Source organism: Canis lupus, chromosome 5, assembly GCF_011100685.1.
Source record: "Canis lupus familiaris isolate Mischka breed German Shepherd chromosome 5, alternate assembly UU_Cfam_GSD_1.0, whole genome shotgun sequence".
Classification (NCBI taxonomy): domain Eukaryota; kingdom Metazoa; phylum Chordata; class Mammalia; order Carnivora; family Canidae; genus Canis; species Canis lupus.
Window position 1 is genome coordinate 1,185,378 of NC_049226.1, and position 11,622 is coordinate 1,196,999.

The window sequence follows — 11,622 nt, forward strand, 5'->3', positions numbered from 1 at the left end:
CAAAGTCAATTATGACTTTGTTCATAATATTTCCTTCACTACTGGCCCTCAACGTCTCCACTCCCCCAAATCTGCACTAGCTAAATCAAAATTATCCTTAAAAGTCCAGCTCCTGCTTGAAATTCTCCCCTACCAGGGCAGGTAAGTGCTCTCACTTCTAAACACATAAAATATTTTACCTAGGGCAGCCCTGGTGGCCCAGCGGTTTAGCGCCACCTGCAGCCCAGGGCATGATCCTGGAGACCTGGGATCGAGTCCCACATCAGGCTCCCTGCATGGAGCAGCTTCTCCCTCTGCCTGCCTCTCTCTCTCTCTCTCTCTCTCTCTCTCTCTCTCTCATGAATAAATAAATAAATAAAATATTTTAAAAATAAAATAAATTAAAATATTTTACCCAAATGCTACTATGTTCACTATCAAAACTGTATGTTTCTTGGTCTGGAGAAGTATTCATCTTAGACTTCCCTGATTTGCTCATGGAAAGCTTCACAGCCGTGAAAACAGAGACTGCCAAATAAATATGGATTGGCTGGTTAAGTTCCAGCACCCTGACAGAGATACTTTAGAGGAAAACCATGGCAAGGGGGGGAAAAAACAAACCATGCAGCTGTCTTATGATTTGCTGCATTCTTTGTAACCCTCCAGACAGCTGCACCTCATTCTAAAGACATTATATATTTTCCTTAGAGAAAGACATCAAATAAGGAAGTCCATGGGCAGGAAGAAGTGATAAGGGTGCATGTGCTGACAGCTCACTTCAGGAAACATCTTTCAGAGTCTATTTTCCAAGGAAGTCAATTTGACCTGGTGTTCCTCTCATCCAAGACAAAGAAAACAGTCCTCCAGAAGTTGCCCAGCTGGCACAAGGGAGGTGTTCAATAAATGCCGGCTGACTCTGAACAGCGGACCAGAGCAAGTACTCGGATCATTTTGTTTGTTCAAAAAAAGGGGGAGAGAGGCAAATTTTCTCATCAGCTCTCTTTCAGTTTCCAAGTTAACCATTTGCTGAGGATGCCACAGCTGGCTCCCCAACCCAAAAGCCAGTGACAGCCATCTCCCAAATGCGTCACAAAGAATGCATGATCAAACAACTGAATCCAGTTGGCCCCTCTTTCATCCACTGTGGCTGACTTTAACCAAGGAGCACAAGCAACATGCTATCACATTGAACTAAACAAAGTTTTTCCATTTTAGAAGTTTTTTGTTTGTTTGTTTTTTGTTGTTTTTTTTTTTATTTATGATAGTCAAACAGAGAGACCTCGGGGTCCAACATCTCATCTGAAAGAGAGAGAGAGAGAGGAGCAGAGACATAGGCAGAGGGAGAAGCAGGCTCCATGCACCAGGAGCCCGACGTGGGATTCGATCCCGGGTCTCCAGGAACGCGCCCTGGGCCAAAGGCAGGCGCCAAACCGCTGTGCCACCCAGGGATCCCAAGTTTTTCCATTTTAAAAGAAAATCTTGGGGTGCCTGGGTGGCTCAGTCCATTAAGCATCTGCCTTCGGCTGGGGTCATGATCCCAGGGTCCTGGGATTGAGCCCTATGCCAGGCTCCCCGCTCAGCAGACAGTCTGCTTCTCCCTCTCACTCTGCCCATCCCATGCCATGCTCTTGCCCTCTCCTCTCTCTCTCAAATAAATAAAATCTTTTTTAAAAAAATAAAACCTTGACTAGTGCCAAATTTAAAATTCTATTTCATCTATGAGAGGCCAACACAAAATGCAATTTTTTTCATTATATAAAAAAAACTTCATTAAAGAAAACTTTTAACTTCATTAAAGGACAGAAGAATCAGCCAGAAAAAGAGAAGAGTAGAAAACAATCAGCCATGAGAATCACCACTCAAAAACAGCACTTATCAACATTTTGGTTCATTATATTCCAGAGGTTTTTTTTTTTCCCCTAAGCACAGGATTAGTTTTGCAAGTTTTGCAAGACTGTGATCATATGTATATGCTAGCCCTATCTGCAGCTCCCAACATTTAAGTTTACGATAAGCATTTCCCCACTTTTTTTCCCTTAACCTTGTATAAGTGCATAGATGGTAAAGATTTTTAATTAAACCAAGAAATACCATTTGTTTTCTTTCATAGAAACCACTGTAGTAAAAACAGAATTTCCAAAAGTTCCTGCAGCCACTAGAGCTAAGATACATAAAAAAAAGTGCCTAGACACAGAGGAAGTTTTTAAGATAACTGACTTGCAAGTGACAAAAAGAATATTTACCATCGTTGTATCTGGAAAGATACAAAAGAAATTAAATTCAGCCTCTGTTCCCAGTGAATTTTTAATATCATTGAGAGGATAACACGTATTTACACCCAGTCACTGAAACCCAATGTAATTCAGCATACAACTGCCCTGGCTCTTCTGGAGCTGGGGATACCTTATTCCCTTCTGTACCCGTGGCACAAACAATAGTGCCTGGCATATTATAGATACTCAAACGACTGCTGTACTAAACTGAACTACAAACTAAGAGCTGTGCTTATATGGAAATAGGAGGGGTCACTGCGAGCTAGGTCAGGTTAGGCGGTAGCAGCATGAATACAGCAGAATGTTGGCAATAATTTACAGAGAGAAAGCTGAACCACAGAAGCTTTGGGATTCTGTGAAAATGAAAGATAACATAAGAAAAACTGTTTATGGGCAGCCTTAATTTATTAAACAGTTTGAGGTTTCTACACAATCAGCACTGAAACCCCTGCTGGACACACACTAACTACTCACGGAGAAAACTAATGCATACCATATAATAGACACCACCTAAAAACAAAGAAAACACACCAACACAAAATACTACAGCATTCCCTTATATCAGAAACAAAGGCTAATTCTCGAGAAGCTTTCTGTTTGTCATGACAAGTGGCAAAGAGGCAGTAAATGAAGGCCTTAGATCTCCATATACAGTCCCACAGCGGATACTGTCCTTGCTAAACTAGGTGTAAAAGAATGTGCTTACCAAAACTTTCTCTCAGGATCTCTTTATACCCCAGTGAAGCTATTTGCATATATGGTTAGCATTCAGAGGGCAGAGAAAGAAGAAATCTGTGAAATCTGTATTCAACCCTAACAGTGTCACACTCACACCACCTGATTCCAAACATAACTTAAAAAGGAGAATCCAACTCCATGACTAGAGTCTCATTCAACAGACTCTATACATCCTAACTTTATTCACATAGTTTCTTTTCTTTTACCGCACTTGTGCTTTGAAAAAAATCCAAAGAATTTGTGGAGAAGGAATCTGCTAATACCACATCTCTAACAGCTGCTAGTATATCCAGATATACTAAATCCATAGCTCCTTCCATTACATTATATGTGCTTAATTACAAGTCTGGTTTCTTTCAAAGAAACCGTTCTGAGTCTCCCCTACCGGGCTTCCTTAAGACCAAGCTACAGAGACCTTAGGGGCTGGGGGTAGAATAACTTTGTCTGGATGTAATACTGCAATTACTTATGACTAAGGATCTCTAATAGCTATCCATTCAATCTCCGCAGCCTGAAGCACTCAGGAAGAAATGTCTATCAACAAGTCATTGGGGAATGAACAGCTGATTTGAGGCACTGCAGGCTGCAGGGCAGGTGTTCTTTGTTTTTCTGAACACGAACACACGAACACACACGCCTGATAGAAATTATATCTGCCACATAACTTAAAAGGAATTAAAACCATATAAAATAAGTCATTCTAAAAAATGTTTTAGGATCATTTTCAAAAATCTTCCGGGAAATTTCAATTTCCAGATTTTGCTAAACTTCAGCACACAAGTTGTCTTATCCCAAGAATATAAACTGTTACGGTTTTAATTCTAAATGAAGCCCTTCTCTCTAGGACATCAAAAGATTTGGAAACCAAAAAGTAATTACTACATAATCATTCAAAAAAAGACACGTTGTGTAACATCTGTAAGACTGAATTGCACCTGTCACCAACATAACAAAAGAATATTTTATATGCAAACCACACAGCTCTGAACATTTAATAATTTGTTAAACTGGCGCCTAACAAGAAATCCACTGTCAAATGCACTAACACAGGCAACCAGAAATTAGATTAACACAAATAGTTCAAGATTTCTAAATTTAAAATGCATGGGCTTATCACCCTGAGCAAGTTACGGAATCTCTCCGTTCTTCTGTTTCTTCATCCACAAAATGCGCAAAATAATAGTAGCAACCCGAGTTGTTATCAACATGAAACGAATATATATTAAATTGTTATAACAGAGCCCGGCAAAGGCTAATAAAGAATGTAATAAATCAGGAAGAAATGTATTTAAATGACAATGCTGAAGAAGAGCAGTAATTGTAGTAATTGAAAAGAATTACAAAAACAAGAGAGACACAACTGTCCTGACCCATGGAAGAAAAAAGTTTTCAAGGTATTACAGTATGTTTAAAATACACACAAAATAAGAGGAAAAGTGCTCCCTACTAAAAAAAAAAAGATAGCTGCATCCCTTCAGAATGATTGTCATCAGTCCTACTTTGCAAAATTTTATTCTTCCTCCTGTGCTCTGCGGGTAAATCCCAGCCGTTAATATCAAGAAAGCCACAAAACCTGCACTTCCAGGAAAGCAAACTAGAGTTAAGGGTATGTGAGGTCCTTAGCATCTTCTAATTTTATTAACAAGCCACCAAGCTGAAATTCATTCCTAAATAGAATTGCCAAATGCGTCTGCAATAAAAACTGCAAACTTTCCTGTGAACAGAACTTTTCAACAATAGGGAGTTGTTCCAGTCTGTGAATAGGACAGTGTCAGTGTGACCAACAAAGCCGGGAGCTGGACATTCCTGACACCCTTGTCCCCTGGCTAGCCTTTGATCATTTCTCTCCCTCAACCACATGTTTCTGGAAATCACTTTCAGGCAAAGTAGATGGACAACATCTATACCCTGAAACCTACCCCTCATCATAAAGCATGTTTCCATGGCTCCTCAGACTCGCACTTTTTATCTATCACGGATAGGAACATTCCACAAGAATGAACATCAAACACAGGAGTGCTTTGTTTTCCTAGTCTGTCCACCCCCACTCCCAAACAGTCACTTCGTGCTTTAATTTGTATATTCTGGAAAACATCATGGGATGACAAGGGCAACTGAGCCAAACACTAACATGACCTCAGAGCTGAAAAGAGCTCGTGTGGCCACCTGTGGATGTCCACTCAGGGAGCAAGGGGTGCTTTAGGCAAAGGTGAGTCTTTACCACTTGCAGTCTTGGAAAGGGGACCTGACTTAGGTCTCAGTTGTCTTACCTGGAAGTGGGTTAATAACTCCGCACACAGTTGGGTCAGCACCAAGGGAGCTCAGGACTTCCAAGCACCCAGAGGACAGTCCTGTTCACTAAACACCATCTCCAGTCCTCTGCCCAACGTTTCCTGGACAACAAACCCCAGGGCCTTACCGACGGGTGGGGGGACACAAACCGCCCGTTACCGTTGTGACCTGATCGAACGGGCCCAGATGCTCTTTCGGGGTGCGGGTCTGCCGGGTCTCCTAGGCCTGGCTGTTGACACATAGGGCACCTGCCTGACACCCAGGCCATTTTATTTCCCCGGAAGTAAAGCTGGGTTTGCCCGATTCAGTTCCTTTGTTTACAGCAGGAGAGAAATTAACAAGCACATCTCCTAAGGCTGCAACCGGGTGAGCTCCCCCCGCACCTCGGGAGGCCGCTCACTCACCCGGAGGGACACCCGGGCTTGGAGGTCCTGCTCCCCGCACCTCGGGAGGCTCCTCACCCACCCGGAGGACGCCGGGCCTGGGGGTCGTGCCCCCCTGCACCTCAGGAGGCCCCTCACCTATGGGGAGGATGCCCAGGCCTCGGGGTCGTGCCCCTGCACCTCGGGAGGCCACTCACCTACCAGGAGGACACCTGGGCCTCGGGGTCGTGCCCCCTGCACTCTGAGGCCGCTCACCCACAGGGTGGACACCCAGGCTTGGAGGTCCTGTTCCCCGCACCTCGGGAGGCCCCTCACCCACAGGGAGATGCCCAGGCCTCCCGCCGTGCCCCTGCACCTCGGGAGGCTGCTCACCTACCGGGAGGACACCTGGGCCTCGGGGTCGTGCCCCCTGCACTCCAGGAGGCCACTCACCCACGGGGAGGGCACCCAGGCTTGGAGGTCCTGTTCCCCGCACCTCGGGAGGCCCCTCACCCACGGGGAGATGCCCAGGCCTCCCGCCGTGCCCCTGCACCTCGGGAGGCTGCTCACCTACCGGGAGGACACCTGGGCCTCGGGGTCGTGCCCCCTGCACTCCAGGAGGCCACTCACCCACGGGGAGGGCACCCAGGCTTGGAGGTCCTGTTCCCCGCACCTCGGGAGGCCCCTCACCCACGGGGAGATGCCCAGGCCTCCCGCCGTGCCCCTGCACCTCGGGAGGCTGCTCACCTACCGGGAGGACACCTGGGTCTCGGGGTCGTGCCCCCTGCACCTCGGGAGGCCCCTCACCCATGGGGAGGACACCCAGGCCTCGGGGTCGTGACCCCCACACCTCGGGAGGCCCCTCACTGACCACTGCTGACCCAGGCGCCCGTCTGCAGAGTCTTCTAGCAAGTTCGGACCTCACGCCTCCGCTGCGGAGGTCTGTCGGTGCAGAGAGCGGTGCCCTCCGCTCGGCGGGCCCCCCGTGCCCCGGCCACCGACCCCCCAGCACCGACTCGCTGCCCCCCCCTGCACCGACCCAGTCCCCCTACAGCACCGACCCGCTGACCCCCGCCCTGCACCGACCCGGTCCCCCTACAGCACCGACCCGGTCCCCCCCTGCACCCACCCGCTGACCCCCGCCCTGCACCGACCCGGTGCCTCTCCCCTCCCCCCCCGCACCGACCGGTCCCCCGCCCTGCACCGACCCGCTGCCCTCCCCCCTGCACCGACCCGCTGCCCCCCCTGCACCGACCCGCTGCCCTCCCCCCTGCACCGACCCGCTGCCCCCCCCGCACCGACCCGCTGCCCTCCCCCCTGCACCGACCCGCTGCCCCCCCCCCCGCACCGACCCGCTGCCCCCCCCCCGCACCGACCCGCTGCCCCCCCCGCCCCCCGCCGCCCCTCCGGCCGAGCCCCCGCCCTGCCCGCGCCGGGACCGCTGTCCCGCCCGGCCCCCGGGCAGCACTCGCGCACTCACCCCTGAGCAGCAGCAGGAGGACGAGGCCGGGCAGCCGCGCGCGGAGCCAACCCGCCGGCCGCCGCCTGAGCGCCATGTCGCGGGAGCTGAGGGGCCGCGGGCTCGCCGCGCAGCTGGGCTCCCCGCGCGCATGCGCCCTGCCCGCCCGGGCCCCGGCGACCCGCCCCCGGTCTCCATAGCGACCACGGCCCGGCGCAGCCGTCGCCAAGGTGACAAAGGAAGCTGAACTCTGGTTGCTATGGACGCGGGGATGCTCTGGAGCGGCGCCCAAGCGGTCCCATTCAAAGAGCTGGACGCGAGGAGGTAAAGAAGCTCCTTCAAGGCTGCGGCGGGCGCATTTCCAGAGCTGGAAGACGAAGCCGGCACCGCAGCTCAAGAAGGGAGCCCGGGTAAAACCTGGAAATGAAGAGTCTCCTCACAAACAGGGATACCATCTAACTCCTTGTCTGTGAAGCGGTATTGCCTGCACGTCGTTTGAGGCCCTGATTCCAAATGGGATGGGAGGAAAACGCGCTATTTAAAAACATAAGCTACAGGGATCCCTGGGTGGCGCAGCGGTTTGGCGCCTGCCTTTGGCCCAGGGCGCGATCCTGGAGACCCGGGATCGAATCCCATGTCGGGCTCCCCGTGCATGGAGCCTGCTTCTCCCTCTGCCTGTGTCTCTGCCTCTCTCTCTCTTTCTCTCTCTCTCTGTGACTATCATAAATAAATAAATAAATAAATTAAAAATAAAAACATAAGCTACAAATTGAACTCCAATAAAATTTTTTTAAAAAAATAAGACATAAGCTATTTAAATCTGTTTAAAACATAAGCCAGACGTATAATATGTAATATATAAAAGTGATGTCTTTCTAAAATAAACATAATCCATAGTTTCTATAGTAGATCAAAAACAGGGTGATATGTATCCATAGTTCATTCTGAAGAAAAGCAGGATATCTTTGCTCTGATTTCTGAATATTGGAAAATGGTAAGGCTACGGTAGAAAATGGAGCAGAATCTTATGAAGACAAGCAGACATGATGAAGGATAAAATGTACTGAAAATTGGACCTAAGGATGTAAGAAGTTCTGTGTGCCCCTTAATACTGTGAAAGATTATTGAAATAGCTTGTATTATACCTAACGTAGAAAATACACCCCTAATGCTCCAGGAAACAACATGGTAAAAACAGAATTTTGAGTATAGTTGTCAGTAAAATATACCAGAGTTTCCAACAACTAATATTTTTTTAAACTTTAAGGACTTCATTTTTCATCCATCACTCTACATTTTTTAGTATTTAGTATTTTTAGGTTTTACAAAGTAGAACAGTGCATCTCTGTGTATAATTTACATAGCTACCAAATTATGAATGCCAAGAAACGTGAAATAGATTGAGGTTGTTGCCAGGGATATGCTTCAACTGCCATCACTTTATGATCTACTTTATAAATCTTTATAATTGCTCAAAACTTTGCAAGTGTGAATTAATTACATTCTCAAAATCTCATAAAGACAGAATAAAAATTCTAAAACAACTCAACAGCTTATTATGATTTTATTTGCCTTCCCTTTCTTAACCCTTCTTTCTGTTCCAGTTCACCATAGTCCAGTCACAAGTAAAAGTATGTGAAAATTATATTATAGCAGGAGTCTTTCTCCCTTCATCAAACACAATAAACAGGAATTAAAAAGAGGAAAATTCTTCTTAGGCCCACTGACTTTTTTCCTTTTGCTTTCTCTTTTCTCTGTCATTCTCTTTAGTTCCTGGGTATACAGCCAGGTTTATTTGCCTAAATGAAAGAATGATTTTGGTTACCCAAGAAATATGGGGTGTCCAACTGTGGACAGTTTTCAGAAACTAGTGCCTCTTTTCTCCTACTGGATGTCTTGTGTTTGCATTGTGACATGGTTCTATCTGTTAAATTGTCTTCTCTGTTAGGGAATCTTTTTTTTTAAGATTATTTATTTATTTACTTACTTGCTTATTCATGAGAGACACAGAGAGGCAGAGACACAGGCAGAGGAAGAAGCAGGCTCCATGCAGGAGCCGGACGCGGGACTCGATCCCAGGTCCCCAGGATCACACCCTGGGCTGAAGGCGGCACTAAACCACTGAGCCACCCCGGCTGCCCTAGGGAATCTTTTCAAACTCAGAACAAGGCCACAGAGAATGGCTCTGTGAATATTCTATATGGAACAGAGGTTCCTATGAGAGCGGATGCAAGTGCTTCATTGTAAAACATTGATTTTCCTCCACAGATGGAGTCTGCATGTCATGGCCAGTGGTTGAGACACAATCCTGGAATGGAGCCTCACTAGTGATGCACCAGGATGTGGTAGGATGCATTTGGCTGTCAAATGATCTGCTTCTCCATATGATTTAATTGTTCCCAGGGGAGCTCTGGCCCTGTTCGGAAGGGAATTAGAGTTGTGGAAGCATCCAATGAGTGGAGCTGTGGAGTCTATGCTTCTATCACCACATTTTCGAACCAAATGTGCTTATTTCTAATATGTGACTTACTAAGGAGAGATACATTTCTTAAAAGACCTCAGGGAACTAAATGTGTGTGTGCTAAACTTGAGTGAAAGCATTTACAAGACGGTTCAATACTAATGTAAAGTGTAAATCAAGTAGCAAAGAGTAGGGTTTTCCTGTGAGCATCACCCCTGAACAGACTGGAGAGGTCCCGGAAGCAGCAATTACAGGAGGGGAAATATAAGCTCTGGAGACTGATGGACAGTGATTCAAATTCTAGGTTTTTGTAACCTTGGGAAAGTTATTTAATTTCTCTCAGCTTTGGCTTCCTTGTCTGTAAAATAGGGACAATACCCACCTCAAGTGGTCATTGTGAAAATTATGTGAAATAAAGGTCTAGAACATGCTAAGTGCTCAATAGATGTACCCCCTTTGTCATCTGTACCCCTTTCCTTTCCTACTAGTTTGGCTCAGATTGGGCCAAATGACTACGATATTCCCGAAGAGTCTTCATAAAGAAAAGGACGGTCAGCCTGTAGGTGGGTCACAGAGAATGAGAAGCAGAGAGGAAGTTTTACATCAATGTGTGTTTGTTCTCTCGGTGGATTATATTCTTAAAAAGCGACATGACTCTGGCTTCTGTTCCTTCAGTGTGCCATTATACACCTGAATAACCACCCGAAGTCAACCTTCACAGCAAGAGAGAAGTGAGATCCATTGACTGTGGGGAATCTCTGACCCTAGAGTTCTTCCGTGAAAGCATGCCTTTTCAGGGCTTTTCAAAGATTCTGCTCTTCCATCTCACCTCCATTCAAGTTTCCTCTTCCTTGAAATATTTCCAACTCTGTTCACTCACATTTTCTCCCAACTATCAAACCCTGCTCCTTCTCTTCTGAGTATTTCTTCAATTTCATTTAAATAGGAGGATATCCACCCCTCTCCCTATCTAAGGGAAGTAGGGAACAAACCCACCATCCCCTCTAACTAGATGTGCTGCTCATGCTGTATAAGGAAGGGAAGTTGTACGGTTCAATTTATTTGCGTGGTCGTCTCCTTTGTAGTGGTTCAGTTAAGGAAGGTCATATTAATGCCAAAGTTTGGGCTTAAAGTGTTTTCTTAGAGAGAGACTTTTATAAGAAGCTGTTTAGCAGCCCTTTCGAATTTACCCAAAGGAGGCTGGGTGTGCTAGAGTGCGTTAGTCCGTGTTTGTGTGTGGTGTGTATTTAAGTAAGGGGATCGTGCATGCCATGGGTGGAAGAAGGAGTCACTCACCTGTGCTAGGGGAGGAGTTAGAGCGTCCCACCACCAGCAGCCAGGGTCTTTTTACTCACCAGGACACCCGAAAGTGCAACACAACAACCAGCACTGAAAGGACGATGTCATTGCCGCAGTGGAAGCCTGACCCAGGGCTTGCTGTTCCTAGGCTGAGGGCCCTGAGACCCAAGTTCCCCTGTTAGGGCGCCTGCCCCATTTCCTTCTTGGAGGAAGCAGAGAAGCAGGGCTTGCCTGGATGCTCCCGCCAGACACCAGGGAAAAGGGGTTAGGGACAGCTCACGAGCAACACTCCCCAGACCACCTTCAGGAAGGACACCTGTGATAAGATAGAATAAACCAGCTCTTTCCTCCACTTGACCTAACGAATATTTCCACTGGCCTGGGGCAAAGATGGGAAACCTTCCTCATTCGCGCTTCAGGACCGGGGACACGGATGAGCACGAGCACAGAGGGCACACGTGCTATCAGAAGGACCCAGAACCAGGCTGAGGAGCAGACTCAGGAGCAGGGGTGGGGCGGCTGCTAGTACTGGGCAGACTGCGTGTCTGCAGCTCTGCAGCCCAAGCTATGTGCCTCCAGGATGCTCCAACTACTTTGTTTACAGATTGGGGATATTTTTATCCCAACCTCTAATTAGAGGTAATTTTCTCTTCATACAAATTGTGCCATCGAGTGTTTACTTCCTGGCAGCACCAAAGAGAAGCCAGGGCCTCTGCTATCTCCCTCTTATGCGCAGGGAATCTTATGCTTCCATCGGAG

General features: G+C 47.3%; 1 protein-coding gene and 1 long non-coding RNA gene across 2 annotated transcripts in view; one reads left to right on the forward strand and one right to left on the reverse strand.

Annotated features, from left to right (window-relative positions):
* The window catches only part of JAM3 (junctional adhesion molecule 3), an 82,767-nt gene extending 75,522 nt beyond the window's left edge, over positions 1–7,245 (reverse strand). Inside the window, exon 1 of the mRNA XM_038535600.1 lies at positions 7,125–7,245. Within this exon, the coding sequence (XP_038391528.1) occupies positions 7,125–7,200 (76 nt within the window). The 5' untranslated portion in view covers positions 7,201–7,245. The remainder of the gene's footprint in view (positions 1–7,124) is intronic.
* Positions 7,246–7,353: 108 nt separating this feature from the next.
* LOC111096087 lies at positions 7,354–11,332 on the forward strand. The gene is made up of 3 exons (XR_005358812.1): positions 7,354–7,580; positions 9,372–9,448; positions 10,053–11,332. It is a non-coding gene; the product is annotated as an uncharacterized LOC111096087 (long non-coding RNA).
* The last annotated feature ends 290 nt before the right edge of the window (positions 11,333–11,622 follow it).